Here is a 12572-nt window from a genome sequence, read left to right as displayed (position 1 = left end):
CCAAACTCTTTCTGGAACATCACCATTCAAAGGATAAGAAGAAGACAAATTGATTACGTCAACCGCTGTCCTCATTGCCTCACCTCAAAAAGATCTTGGCAATTTAGCTTGTGAAAGCAAACACCTTGTTCTTTCCACAATAGTGCGGTTCATCCTCTCGGCAACGCCATTTTGTTGAGGAGTCTTCTTAATTGTCTTTTGGTGTCGAATACCTTGATTGCAACAATACTCATCAAATGGCCCAATGTATTCACCGTCATTGTCTGATCGAATGTACTTCAATTTCTGCCATGTTTTTCTTTCAACCATGGCTTGAAAATGCTTAAATACTTCTAGAACTTAATTTTTAGTTTTCAGTGTAAAAGCACAAACTTTCCTTGAATAACCATCAATGAAAGTAACAAAATAAAGTGCATCACTATGTGTTCTAACTTTTAAAAGACCACAAACATCCAAATGAATCAACTCCAAAATATTTTCTTTTCTAGAAGCAATATTTTTATGAAAAGAAACTCTATGTTGTTTAAACGCCAAACAATGAACACAAGTTTTAAGATGTGTACCTTTCAAATTGGGTAGAAGCTCTTTCTTGAACAAAACTTATAGCCCCTTTTCACTCATATAGCCAAGCCGCTTGTGCCATAATTCGGTAGAAGTATCATCTTTAAGTGCATTGACAACACCTTTACAAATTTTTCCTTGTATCGAATAAAGTGCATGAGTCTTCTTGCACTTAGCCACCACTAAAGAACCCTTTGTGAGCTTCCATATTCCATCACCAAATTTGTTATTGTAGCCTTCATCATTTAGCTTCCCGGTAGAGATCAAATTGAGGTGAATGTCGGGAACATGGTTCGCATCTTTAAGTAACAACTTGCAGCCCAAATTTGTTTCCAAGCAAACATTACTCATGCCAATAATCTTAGACAAACATTTATTACCCATTCGAACAGAACCATAATCTCCTTTGGTGTAGGTAGTGAAGAAATCAACTCGAGAAGTCACATGAAAAGAAGCACCGAAATCAATCACCCAATTGCTCTCTTGGCCCACAAAAATTGATACAATCATCTTTACAATCGACCATGAGATCACCATTGGTAGTAACCGTTGTTATGTCTTCTTACTTCTTATCCACACTTTTGTCACGCATTTTCTCCTTGTTCTTGAGTTTTCGGCATTCCCGCTTCATGTGCCCTTTCTCATGGCAATAATAGCACTCAATGTCTTTCTTTGAAAAAGAACCATCTCTTGATTTGTTACGGCTCTGATTACGACCACGAGGAGTCTTACTCCTTGCCCTTGTTTTGCTTCGGCCTCTCACAACAAATGCTTCCGAATGAGAGAAACCCGCTGATTTTCTTCTAGTTTCTTTATTCGACAAGCTACTAGTGACTTGACTCATTGTGACAACTCCATCGGGCGTCGAATTACTAACTGTCACAACCAAAGTCTCCCAACTTTAGGGCAAAGAATTAAGTAGCATCAAAACCTGCAACTCATCATCAAAAATAATTTTCATATAAGCAAGTTGGTTAACAATACTCTTTATTTCATTCAGATCTTCCGGAGTAGGGCTGCCTTCTTTATATTTTAAATTAACTAAATTACGAAACAGAAAAGCTTTATTTGTGGCTGATTTCCTATCATAAAGGCCTTTTAATTTTATCCATAAATCATGTGCTGAAGTTTCAGTAGCAACAAGATGAAACACATTGTCATCAATCCATTGACGGATAATACTAATGACTTTTCGATTAAACCTCTTTCATTCATCATCTTTTATATCATCAGGTTTGCCACTATTACCCTTAATAGACCCATACAAATCTTTACAAAATAATAGGTCCTCCATTTTAGTTTTCCAAGTTACCCAATTGCTTCCATTGAAGCTAGACATGCGACCCACATTCTCATCCATTGATTTACACAAATAAATAAATCCAAATAAACCGTAAGCTCTGATACTAGTTGTTAGGGAAAATCAAAGATTTCCACAAGTAAATCAATCAATGGGAATAAAAACTAATGCGAAAAAATTAAATCAAAAAGAATACAAGAATTTTATGTGGTTCCCTCAATGTGAGGTACGTCCACGGGATTGAAATCTGATTCAACTATCAATCAAATAAGTTTCCAAACGATTACAAGTGAGACACGAATGGTCTCACAAATCACCCTTAGGTGAATTTCAAATAATCACAAATAAATAAAAGGAAAGATCTCACCAAATAAATGAACAAAAATTTTCAAAAACAAAATTGAAGAAGATCCAAAATAATCGACCCAAATCAGCCGAATATCTACACAACCAATGCTCCAAAGTAGCCAATAAAACGAAGCAACCCAGCAGCCAAAAGGTAGCCTCTTTGACCCAAAACTTTTTCACTCCAACGAATTGATTTCAATCAATGGGGTGTTTTGGGAAGTTGGTAAAAAGCTGGCTTCTGGCTTTTGGCTTTTGGCTTTTGGTTTTTTACCAAACTTTTTGGCTTTTTTGGAGGTGATTTGGGAAGTTGGTAAAAATTTGACTTTTTTGATTTTTGGTTTAATATTTTTTAAAAGTGTCAAATCACTGCAAAATGACGAAAATACCCTTACCTTTTACTAAAAATTACGATGCTACCCTTGTGTACGTCAACACTGTTTTCACATGTAACAACCACCAGATGTTCCAACAAATTTTAATTTTTTTTATTAGTACTACAATTTCCAAATTTTACCAAATACTTTTTATTATTACAAATTTATTATTCTCTTTTTTATGAATTTATTTGTTTTATTATTACAAGTTTATTGGTAAATGTATTATTTTTTTTATACAAATAATTACCAAATTATCCAAACAATTATTGCAAAAGACCAAAATACCCGTAGCAAATTTTTTAAAATTATTATGACAGTTTTGTTAATTATTTTTATTATTATAATTGAATGGCATATTTATTTTCTTAATTTTTCCCAACAAATTGTGCTCTTACATTAATTAATTTCCACATTACAATTTGGTAAACGCCCTTCAGAACTTGCAACTTACCAACAGAACCGTACATTTTTTTTGACACTTTCAACAATTTCACACATTCATTTCGTTTGCCATCACCTCGTACAGACCGAATAGGATTTACAACCCAAGTTGACGTCAATGTTGCACTAATTCATTCCGTATTGATTTCCTCACTTCGTTCATATGTACGTCATCGTCGCCCTCTGGTTCACCATGATCATCGTCACCAAGACTGTAAACATTTGGCATGTCATTGAATGTAAAATTCTCTGCATTCGCAACCTTGTTGAATGCTTCATCGTCGCTCGAGTTGCGGCGTATAAAATTATGTATTGCCATTGAAGCCCCAATCAATGGCGCCTGCACTTTCTCGAAATCATATCACGACATGTTATGTAGGAATCCCCATCACGTTTTCCATACGCCGAACGTACGTTCAATTGCACTCCGTAAGAAGGAGTGCACCGTGTTGAAAATTTCGTTTGCATTGTTTGGCCGTCCTGTTGCGCGAAACACTTCCTGGTGGTAGCGGCATCCCTTAAACGGCACCAAAAACCCTTTTTGGTTCTTGTACCCCGCATCAACAAGGTAATATTTTCCTGGTTGTATGTCGATAATTTCGCATTAGTACGATGGTTGATTACAAATATCAAATGCGCACAACTAATACAAACAAAAAAAGGTGTGTCGTTCATCCTACCTTCCTCTGGCATGGGGAATTGTTTGGCTGGGTCCTGTGTTACGTCGTTAAAAACTCTACTGTCATGCATGCTTCCCTCCCATCCGCAAGATATAAAAGTAAAACACAAATTGAAATCACACGCTACGAGTATGTTTTGCGTGTGCCGTCCTTTACAGCCAAAATATGGCGGTGCCTCCTAAGGAGGGAGATGTGCCTCCACATGTGTGCCGTCAAGCACGCCAATACAGTCCTGCAAAATCACACCGCATCATGTGAAGGAGAAATGCTACTACCCAAAAAAAGTTTGCCTTACTTTCCGAAAGTGGCTACTATTCATAATTAAATGTGCTAAAAATAAATACCCTCACTTTGAATGGGAAATATTTTCGTCGGGACTCCATGTATGGGAAATATTTTTGTCGGGACTCCATGCACGGATGTCTACTGTGTTGTGACCATGTCGGTCGGCAGTGTGCTCTCGTGAACAACTTCGTCGCTTTAAGAACTCGCATTCAATGACGCCAGACTGTTTTCCCCGAGTGTTGAAAACGGTCTTCTATGTCCCAACTCGTGAAGCCCGTAACACGAATATGAACATGCCGACATTCTCAACTACGTCTATACCATGGGGACGCTATGGTACTGGGAGGCCGCAATCCTCAACTAATGTCTTGCACAACATCAAGAACACATCCTGCAACATCCGAAAATTTTACTGAAATGCTTCATTCCTTCCTCGAAGCATCTCCTGCATCCACATGCTACCAGTCAATGCAGATGTGTGAAACGGAGTCCCGTCAACATACGCGTACTCGTTGGCAACGCGAGCAATTTCCACCCAAATCATTGATGTCGTTGACTCCATTTCTCCGATCGTCTCTCATATCCAAGCATTTGTTTGGCCATTTCGTATGACTCCCAAGCTAGTACCCTCTTGTGCATCCATAGATGTTGCAAATTATATGAAATAAGGACTACCAGCCGTAGTGCTTAATTGCCGAAATGAGTTACACAACTCCATGATATATAACACTCCTGTAGAAGCATATTCAACTACTATCAACGTGTGTTACTGCGGGCATGTGATTGTCCAAAGCCTAGTACACCAAACAAAACCATGTGAATGCTACTACATTTACAGGTTTGTACAATTTGTAGTTTGTATGCTTGCATATAAGCATCTAACTTTCATGTGCTTCTGATTGACGTATGCCACATCAACTTTTTCAATATTTGATGTGAATTGTTTTGGAATAAAATAATGTAAATAAATAAGATAATGAAACACATAAATGTTTTTGCATTAAATAAATAAAAAGCACCCAAGAAATAAATAATTTTTTTATTTATTGAAATATAAGTACTTTGCTGCCTATATTAAATAATTTGAATAAATAAGTGTACACAATAAATAAAATAAATAAAGAATAAATAAGTCAATTAAAGAAATATAACTACTTTGCATCCTATTTTTTTTGTTTTTGCATTAAATAAATAAAAAGCACCCAATAAATAAATATTTTTTATTTATTTATTGAAATGTAAGTACTTTGCTGCCTATATTAAATAATTTGAATAAATAAGTGTACACAATAAATAAAATAAATAAAGAATAAATAAGTCAATTAAAGAAATGTAACTACCTTGCATCCTGTTTTTTTTTTTTTTTTTTTTGCATTAAATAAATAAAAAGCACCCAATAAATAAATATTTTTTTTATTTATTGAAATGTAAATACTTTGCTGCCTATATTAAATAATTTGAATAAATAAGTGTACATAATAAATAAAATAAATAAAGAATAAATAAGTCAATTAAAGAAATGTAACTACCTTGCATCCTATTTTTTTTTTTTTTTGCATTAAATAAATAAAAAGCACCCAATAAATAAATAATTTTTTTATTTATTGAAATGTAAGTACTTTGCTGCCTATATTAAATAATTTGAATAAATAAGTGTACACAATAAATCAAATAAATAAAGAATAAATAAGTCAATTAAAGAAATGTAACTACTTTGCATCCTATTTTTTTTTTTTTGTCACAAAAATTAATTTCAACATAGTTCAAAAAACCCATCATTTTCAATGTTGTTTTAACCTTCTTGGGGACTACATTATCTACTTTTTAATTTTGTAGCAAATTAGTGTTTGCTTTTGTAAGACCAATTTTCGTTTTGTCAATTATAAAATAGATTTATCAAATTCAATCCAAATACACTATACGAATGTTGCCCTCTTGTTTTTCCCAGGAAACTAATGTCTGCCCCACAACTCACCATCTACATGTGACAAGGAGCAAATAAAATAAATAATAACACAACAAACCAAAAAAAGCCTGCAAAGAGTTACATGTACATTCCCTGGACAAAAGTTATGCATAACATAACAAGCATGTGACACCAAAATAATGCCACCTTGCGGCGTGTATACTCGCATATCGGTTGCAAAGTCCTACAGAATCATACATACACGTCCACACCAAAATAATAACACAACAAACCAAAATAAGCCTGCAAAGTCCTGCAGAATCATACATACACGTCCACACCAAAATAAAAGAAATGCGAACTATCTCGAGACTTCACCATCCCAAAATAAATAAATAAATAAAAAACAATACAAACACACATAATATACTACAATCTCATGATAACCAAATAGTAAAATGACAATCCAACCACAAAGGCCTAGTTCAAGTTAACAGCACCACCACTCCCGAACAGCTGTGTCCCCCCTTCACGATCCCTGCCAACATTGGCCGGCGTGCAGGCGCGCTTCTCTGTCAACCAGTTGACAATGTAATTCTGGGGGAGGGGCATGATGATGTCCCGATTATCGGGTGAATCCATTATGCCGCATGCGAATGAGAACAGCTTACCGCCGGGCTCTAATCCAGGTGTGCTCATAAACCGTGCAAGACAGTCCCCCACTATGTTGTCACCTTTACCCATGACAACGTATTGCATGATTTTCAACTCCCCGCTTTGTTTGCTCACTACTTCCATGAGATTGTCCATACTGCTAGCAACAGTACCTGGCGTTGCCCGCTTGCGCCGTTTTGGATTGGCTGATCCATCTACGCCTGACTGGGGGGGAGCATCCTCAAAGAGGCTACTATCAACCACGTTATCCCCGACAATGTCATGGCCCAGCTGTGGTGGTGTGCTTGCATTGAGAGGTCCCATCCCGCTATCCACATCCATGGCATTGGTCGCAGTAGTAGCATCATCGCGCACTTCTGTTGGAGTCCATGCATGTTTCCCAGTCACTGCTGCGCCAGAGTACACCCGCTCCATGAGATCCACGTGCTCTAAAGGCTTACTCTTGAATTTAGCACATCGATTGTTCATCTGTGAAGGAGAAAACACATATGTCAGTACAACTTGAAATGTAATTACAAAACAATAAATGTAACTCTTGAATTAAGTGTACACATCGCACGTTGTGGGTTGCCCAACATATGTTAAAGTAGTATGTTCAACAAGTGCTTTGATTTGTTAAAAATAGTTATGTGAACAAAATGTGGCAACTGAAATCAACAATACTAGTACAACAGTACTGGGGAACATAAAAGTTTTGTGAAAATATACCGCTTGCATTTTCGCCCACCAAAGGTCAGGTGCAGTGAACAAGCCTGTCTCATGGTCGTACCCAAGCCCTGTTAAGCCGTGGCTGGCATTCTCCAACTTCTTCCAGGCGACCCAATCTTTCTTCAAGTTGTCAAACTTGTTTTTCATTTGTTTGGCTGAATGTAGAAGGCCGGTTTTCTCTAGAAATTTGTTTGCTACATTCTTATACCCTGCCATGGACAAGCTGCACGGTTGTCGATTACCACATTCCATTTCAGCAATGATAAGTTAAAGAAACAGCTTTGTATTGTCGCTATCGAATTGGCATTTGTGGATTGGCTGGGGTTGGGTTGTTGTGACAACGTTACCTCGATACTTTGAATGGGTACGGGGTGATGATCGGTTTGTTTCCATGAGTAGTGTTGTCCTGCTTGTAACATTTACAATGCAATATCAGAAAGAAATGAAGTATAGTACATATTGTTTGCATGGCCAAAAGTGAAATAAAAGTGTAAACACAATTACTACAGTAATAACAACAAACAGTACAACACTTTCCGAAAGACAAAGTCCGTTTTACTACACGTTGGGGAGATCTTATGTAACAGGACCAAAACATCTAACTGATAGCAAAGTACATATGTCATACAAAAAGTAATAACCATGTGAATATCCATGACAATACATCACATCCGAAACAACAACACCAAAACAATGACGCACAAAAAATCGATGACGGTCTACGTAGGCTCTGATCTATGCGCGCAACGTCCGCTCGTAACCCCTGATCGACATCATTATGTGGCTAGTCAGTACGCAAACTGGTGCTGCGAAACTCGTCACACCAACCAGCCCACGACACACATCTCTGCTGGACAAAATTGTAGTAGATAGTTAGCATGCATACTATACAACACAACCAGAAATAAACGACGACATGACTAACTGCATAAGAGAGTGGCAACACAGATGCACCGTAGTTCTTGGGCAAACGCAGTACGCACGACCAGGGTTTTTAGCAGATCTTGATATCTGTACAACGCAATGTCCAAACCCACAATCACACATCCTCGGTGGCCATGATGAAGTGGCACTTGGCGTGGAGGACGCCATCTGTATACTCCTTTGATTTTTTTCGTTCATGTTATAAATTGAACTAATATAATCTACTATGCGGAACGAAAGATAGTAACTGAAAGAAGTTCATTTTGAATTTAGGTTAATACTTGAAAATGCTAGTTTAGTGGTGTGTCGAGACTCTAGCCATTTTGTTGTCTAAATTTTTCCAAGTACTGTCGTTGTCTTGTGTTGTCCAGTATTGGTAAACTACTTCAGAAATATATGGGATTTATGTTGTACGAATTTCTGCCATGAGAGCAGCAAGACACCAAAATGGTCATAGTATTATTTTGTTCACACAAAACATTGGTATGGAGGTGTTTCAGGTAAGATTAACAAAAACAAATAATTTTAAAAAAATAGAAAATATAATGTCTTATTTTAATATTTACTGTGCCATCTTATATATATATATATAAACTTTGAGCCACTATTGAATGACTCATGATAGGATGAATCAATTGGAGAGAGAAAAGAGAGAACCATGGGCTTCCCTTAACAGTAAAAAACTTCTCTGCATTTGACAATGCATATGGGTTAGGCCATTAATTATTAATGACCTACACATCTTGACTACTACCTTCTGTGGTCTCAATATCAACCACCATCCAAAATTCCATGTGAAACTAGGCACACAAATGGTAATTGACACAGCACAATTACCTAATGCATTTCCTTCACAAGCCATATAGACAAAAAAAGAATGCAATATTGTCTATTGCAATAATGTATTGTTTATGAACACAAGCAAAATCAATTGAAATCCTATGTTTTACTCTCTTGTAAAAATCTAACATAATTGCAACCAGCATCAAACAAAACCCACAACCACTTTTAAACAAGTTTACACATCATTTGATTCATTTTGCATTAACCACTGATACTAATTATAGTTGAACTTATTAATATTTGGTTCAAAACTCAGATGAATTGAGTTTGACACTCACTGATATGATATTTATCTTTTAAATTTTGTATAAATGTGGTTTGCAAATGATTGTAGGTTTGCAGAGCCTGCTTGGGTGGGCATAAAGAATCTAGTTTGGTCTTAGGATTGTTTATAATTATAAAAAAAAAAAAAGTTAATTATATTTTGATCTCTACATACAATATGTAATTTATGTCATTTTGTTTCTAACCTTTCAATTATATCAATTTTATTCCCAAAATTAGAAGAAAAAAAAGGTATTTCCAAAATATTGAATGCATCATTGTCAATATTCATTATAAGAATCATGGATATTTATTTTGGTCCTAATATAATATTTTGATTGAGTCAATTTGTAAATGCCTTTTTTTTTTTTTCTTAATATGTAATTTTTTGTTCAAAAAACACCCCTAATTGCAACGATATACACTATTAGGCATATAATTAAGTTATTATATATTTAATACTTTGAGGATGAAATTAACACAATTAAAATGTTTGGAATCAAAAGTGTAATTAGCCTAAGAAAATGCTTACTAATTTGTTTGTTTGCGAGATAACCCCAACCTAATGTATCTAATCCTTGTGCATAATTGAGCAATGTTATTATTGTGACTTTCACCAAATTTGAGCAAGTTATGGCGTGCTTGGTTTAATCAGATCATAATCATAGGAAATTGTGGGGATATATTTTCTGAGTACCAATACGTGGCAAGGTGACACCGACGTGTCAGCTGAGGTGCCACGTGTTCTGGTCGTGACGCCGAGGTGATCTCGGTAAGGCCGAGGTTATCTCCGAAGATATCGGAATCCGAGATAAGTGGATAAGGGACAAGAGTCCTAGAATAAAAATGGACCTCAACCTAGATATGGACAAGAGTCCTAGAATGAGAGAAGACTTCAGTTTGGGTAAAGATGAGACTCTTAGAGAGTTTATCCTAATTCAACTGGGAGTCCAAGATTAGCAGTAATCCTGAGTCCATAGAAGTCAGGCTTCTATTGGGACTAGGTTTATGTTGGCTATAAAAGAGAGGCACCCCCATGGGTCTAACGTATGCTTTTGATACTCAAGCTTGTGAGTTTAGTACTTGATTTATCTTTGAGAGATATACTGACTTGATCGTCGGAGTGCCCCCGGGTGGTCGAAACCACCGCGGGATTCTTATATTTTTGTTACAGGTCAGCCAGGTGCCATCTATTCTGTCGATGCTCTCCAGTTGGTTACTAAGCGGACAGTGTGGTCAGAAAATCACTCACACAATTTGGCGCCGTCTGTGGGAAAGAAAGAAGAATAGATGGCCAATGACAGACAGAAGGATCAGATTAGAGACAATGCTCCTGCTGGGAGTGGGAGACCTATCGATCTCGACGTTGAAGGACGACCGCAACACAGAAACTCGTGACCAGAGTCACGGAGTGAAAGATGCCGGCCAGGAAGCTAACGCACCAAAGACAACAGATCGAAGCGGATACTACAACGAAGATGACCTCCAGGTATGGAAGGATAGATACCTGCGGAGGAACGAAGACCCTTCCAGAAGGGATGCAAAGACAGGGGGGCATGAGCGCTCCCAAGGAGATAACATTCAAGTATAGAAGAGCTCAACCTGAGTGAGCAAATCCCGGATCCCAGATCCCAGAAGACATGATCTCGGCCTAGATGAGTAGGTCCGAGAAAAGAAGAGCTTAACCTAAGTGAGCAGATCCAAGATTCCAGAAGATAAGATCTCGGGACCTGAGTCCGAGAAGAGAAGAACACAATGAGCAGATCTCAGATCCCAGAAGATAAAAAGGAAACACACAAGATCAAACTAAAGTTGGCCAGAATTGAGAAGTATGCTAGGGCCGAGGAGGACATGTCGAGAACAAAGGCGTCAGAACAAGAAAAGAGAAACGGCTCGTCGATGCGAGGCCGAAAATCAAACTCAGGTTGGAGCCAAGTAAGATCAATAAAGAAACCAAGGCCGACAACCTCGGCTCGAATTAAACCTCGGCGACAAGGTCGAAGCTACATGTATGATGAGAACCCAAGTGAATTTTAACTTCACACTGGGGGCGTAGAGAAGAAGAATGCGTTTACCACTTGTTGAAATTTGTAGCAATTTACAAGTTGGTTAAACCGAAAAGTATTGCTTAAACACTTGTTGAAATTTGTAGCAATTTACAAGTTGAAGTTAAGCCGAGATAGTTCCTTATCTTCACTTGTTGAAATTTGTAACAATTTACAGGTTGAAGTTAAGCTGAGATGGTTCCTTATCTTCACTTGTTGAAATTTGTAGCAATTTACAAGTTGAAGTTAAGCCGAGATGGTTCCTTATCTTCACTTGTTGAAATTTGTAGCAATTTACAAGTTGAAGTTAAGCTGAGATGGTTCCTTATCTCCACTTGTTGAAAGTTGTAGCAATTTACAAGTTGAAGTTAAGCTGAGATTATTCCTTATCTTCACTTATTAAAATTTGTAACAATTTACAAGTTGAAGTTAAGCCGAGATGGTTCCTTATCTTCACTTGTTGAAATTTGTAGCAATTTACAAGTTGAAGTTAAGCCGAGATGGTTCCTTATCTTCACTTGTTGAAATTTGTAGCAATTTACAAGTTGAAGTTAAGCTAAGATTATTCCTTATCTTCACTTGTTGAAATTTGTAGCAATTTACAAGTTAAGCTGAGATTATTCCTTATCTTCACTTGTTGAAATTTGCAGCAATTTACAAGTTGAAGTTAAGCCAAGATTACTGTTTCTCTTCGCTTGTTTAAATTCGTAGCAATTTACGAGTTGAAGCAAAACCGAGGTTATTGCTTAAACGCTTGTAGCAATCTACAGGTTGGTTAAACCAAAGAAGATGCTTAACAATTGTTGAAATTTGTAGCAATTTACAAGATAACGTTAAGCCGACATATGATCATCTGTTGAAATTTACAACAATTTACAGGTTGAGGAAAGAGCTAAGTATATTTAAACACTTGTTGAAATTCGTAGAAATTTACAAATAGATTATTGTTTAAAACTTGTTATGTTAATCCTTGTTGATCCCTGTTACAATATATGTTAATCCTTGTTGAAATTTGTAGCAATTTACAAGTAGGCTAGACCGAGATCACCGTTTAAACACTTGTTGAAACTTAAGAAAAAGTATGCAAAGTTAACATTGAGTAATATATGTTTCACACTTGTTAGAATTTATGAAAAGTTTACAGGTCAGTATCTTACCGAAGTAAAAGTTTTGTAGCTATTATACCCGAGGTATGTAACCCCGAGAAGATTGCAC

At 36.7% G+C, this 12572-nt stretch overlaps 1 protein-coding gene across 1 annotated transcript; it reads right to left on the bottom strand.

The window, feature by feature from the left end:
* Positions 1-6378: 6378 nt before the first annotated feature.
* Positions 6379-7533, bottom strand: LOC145819361 (L10-interacting MYB domain-containing protein-like). Its single transcript, XM_082913344.1, has 2 exons — positions 7282-7533; positions 6379-7041 (listed from the first exon to the last, which is right to left on the bottom strand). The coding sequence occupies exons 1-2, from the start codon at positions 7531-7533 to the stop codon at positions 6379-6381; spliced, it is 915 nt and encodes a 304-aa protein (XP_082769470.1).
* Positions 7534-12572: the final 5039 nt, after the last annotated feature.

This window comes from Camellia sinensis, chromosome 2 (assembly GCF_055761805.1).
Source record: "Camellia sinensis isolate YWXY chromosome 2, ASM5576180v1, whole genome shotgun sequence".
NCBI lineage: Eukaryota > Viridiplantae > Streptophyta > Magnoliopsida > Ericales > Theaceae > Camellia > Camellia sinensis.
The sequence above is the reverse complement of the archived record's forward strand: the minus strand, read 5'-3'. Positions and strand labels throughout refer to the sequence as shown.

Bases quoted from the DNA above. Each gene is read 5' to 3' on its own strand.
- LOC145819361 (XM_082913344.1), bottom strand. From the start codon at position 7,533: ATGGAATGTGGTAATCGACAACCGTGCAGCTTGTCCATGGCAGGGTAT. The intron at 7,042-7,281 runs GTATATTTTCAC...TCTCCTTCACAG, and splicing joins GGTGGGCGAAAATGCAAGCG to ATGAACAATCGATGTGCTAA.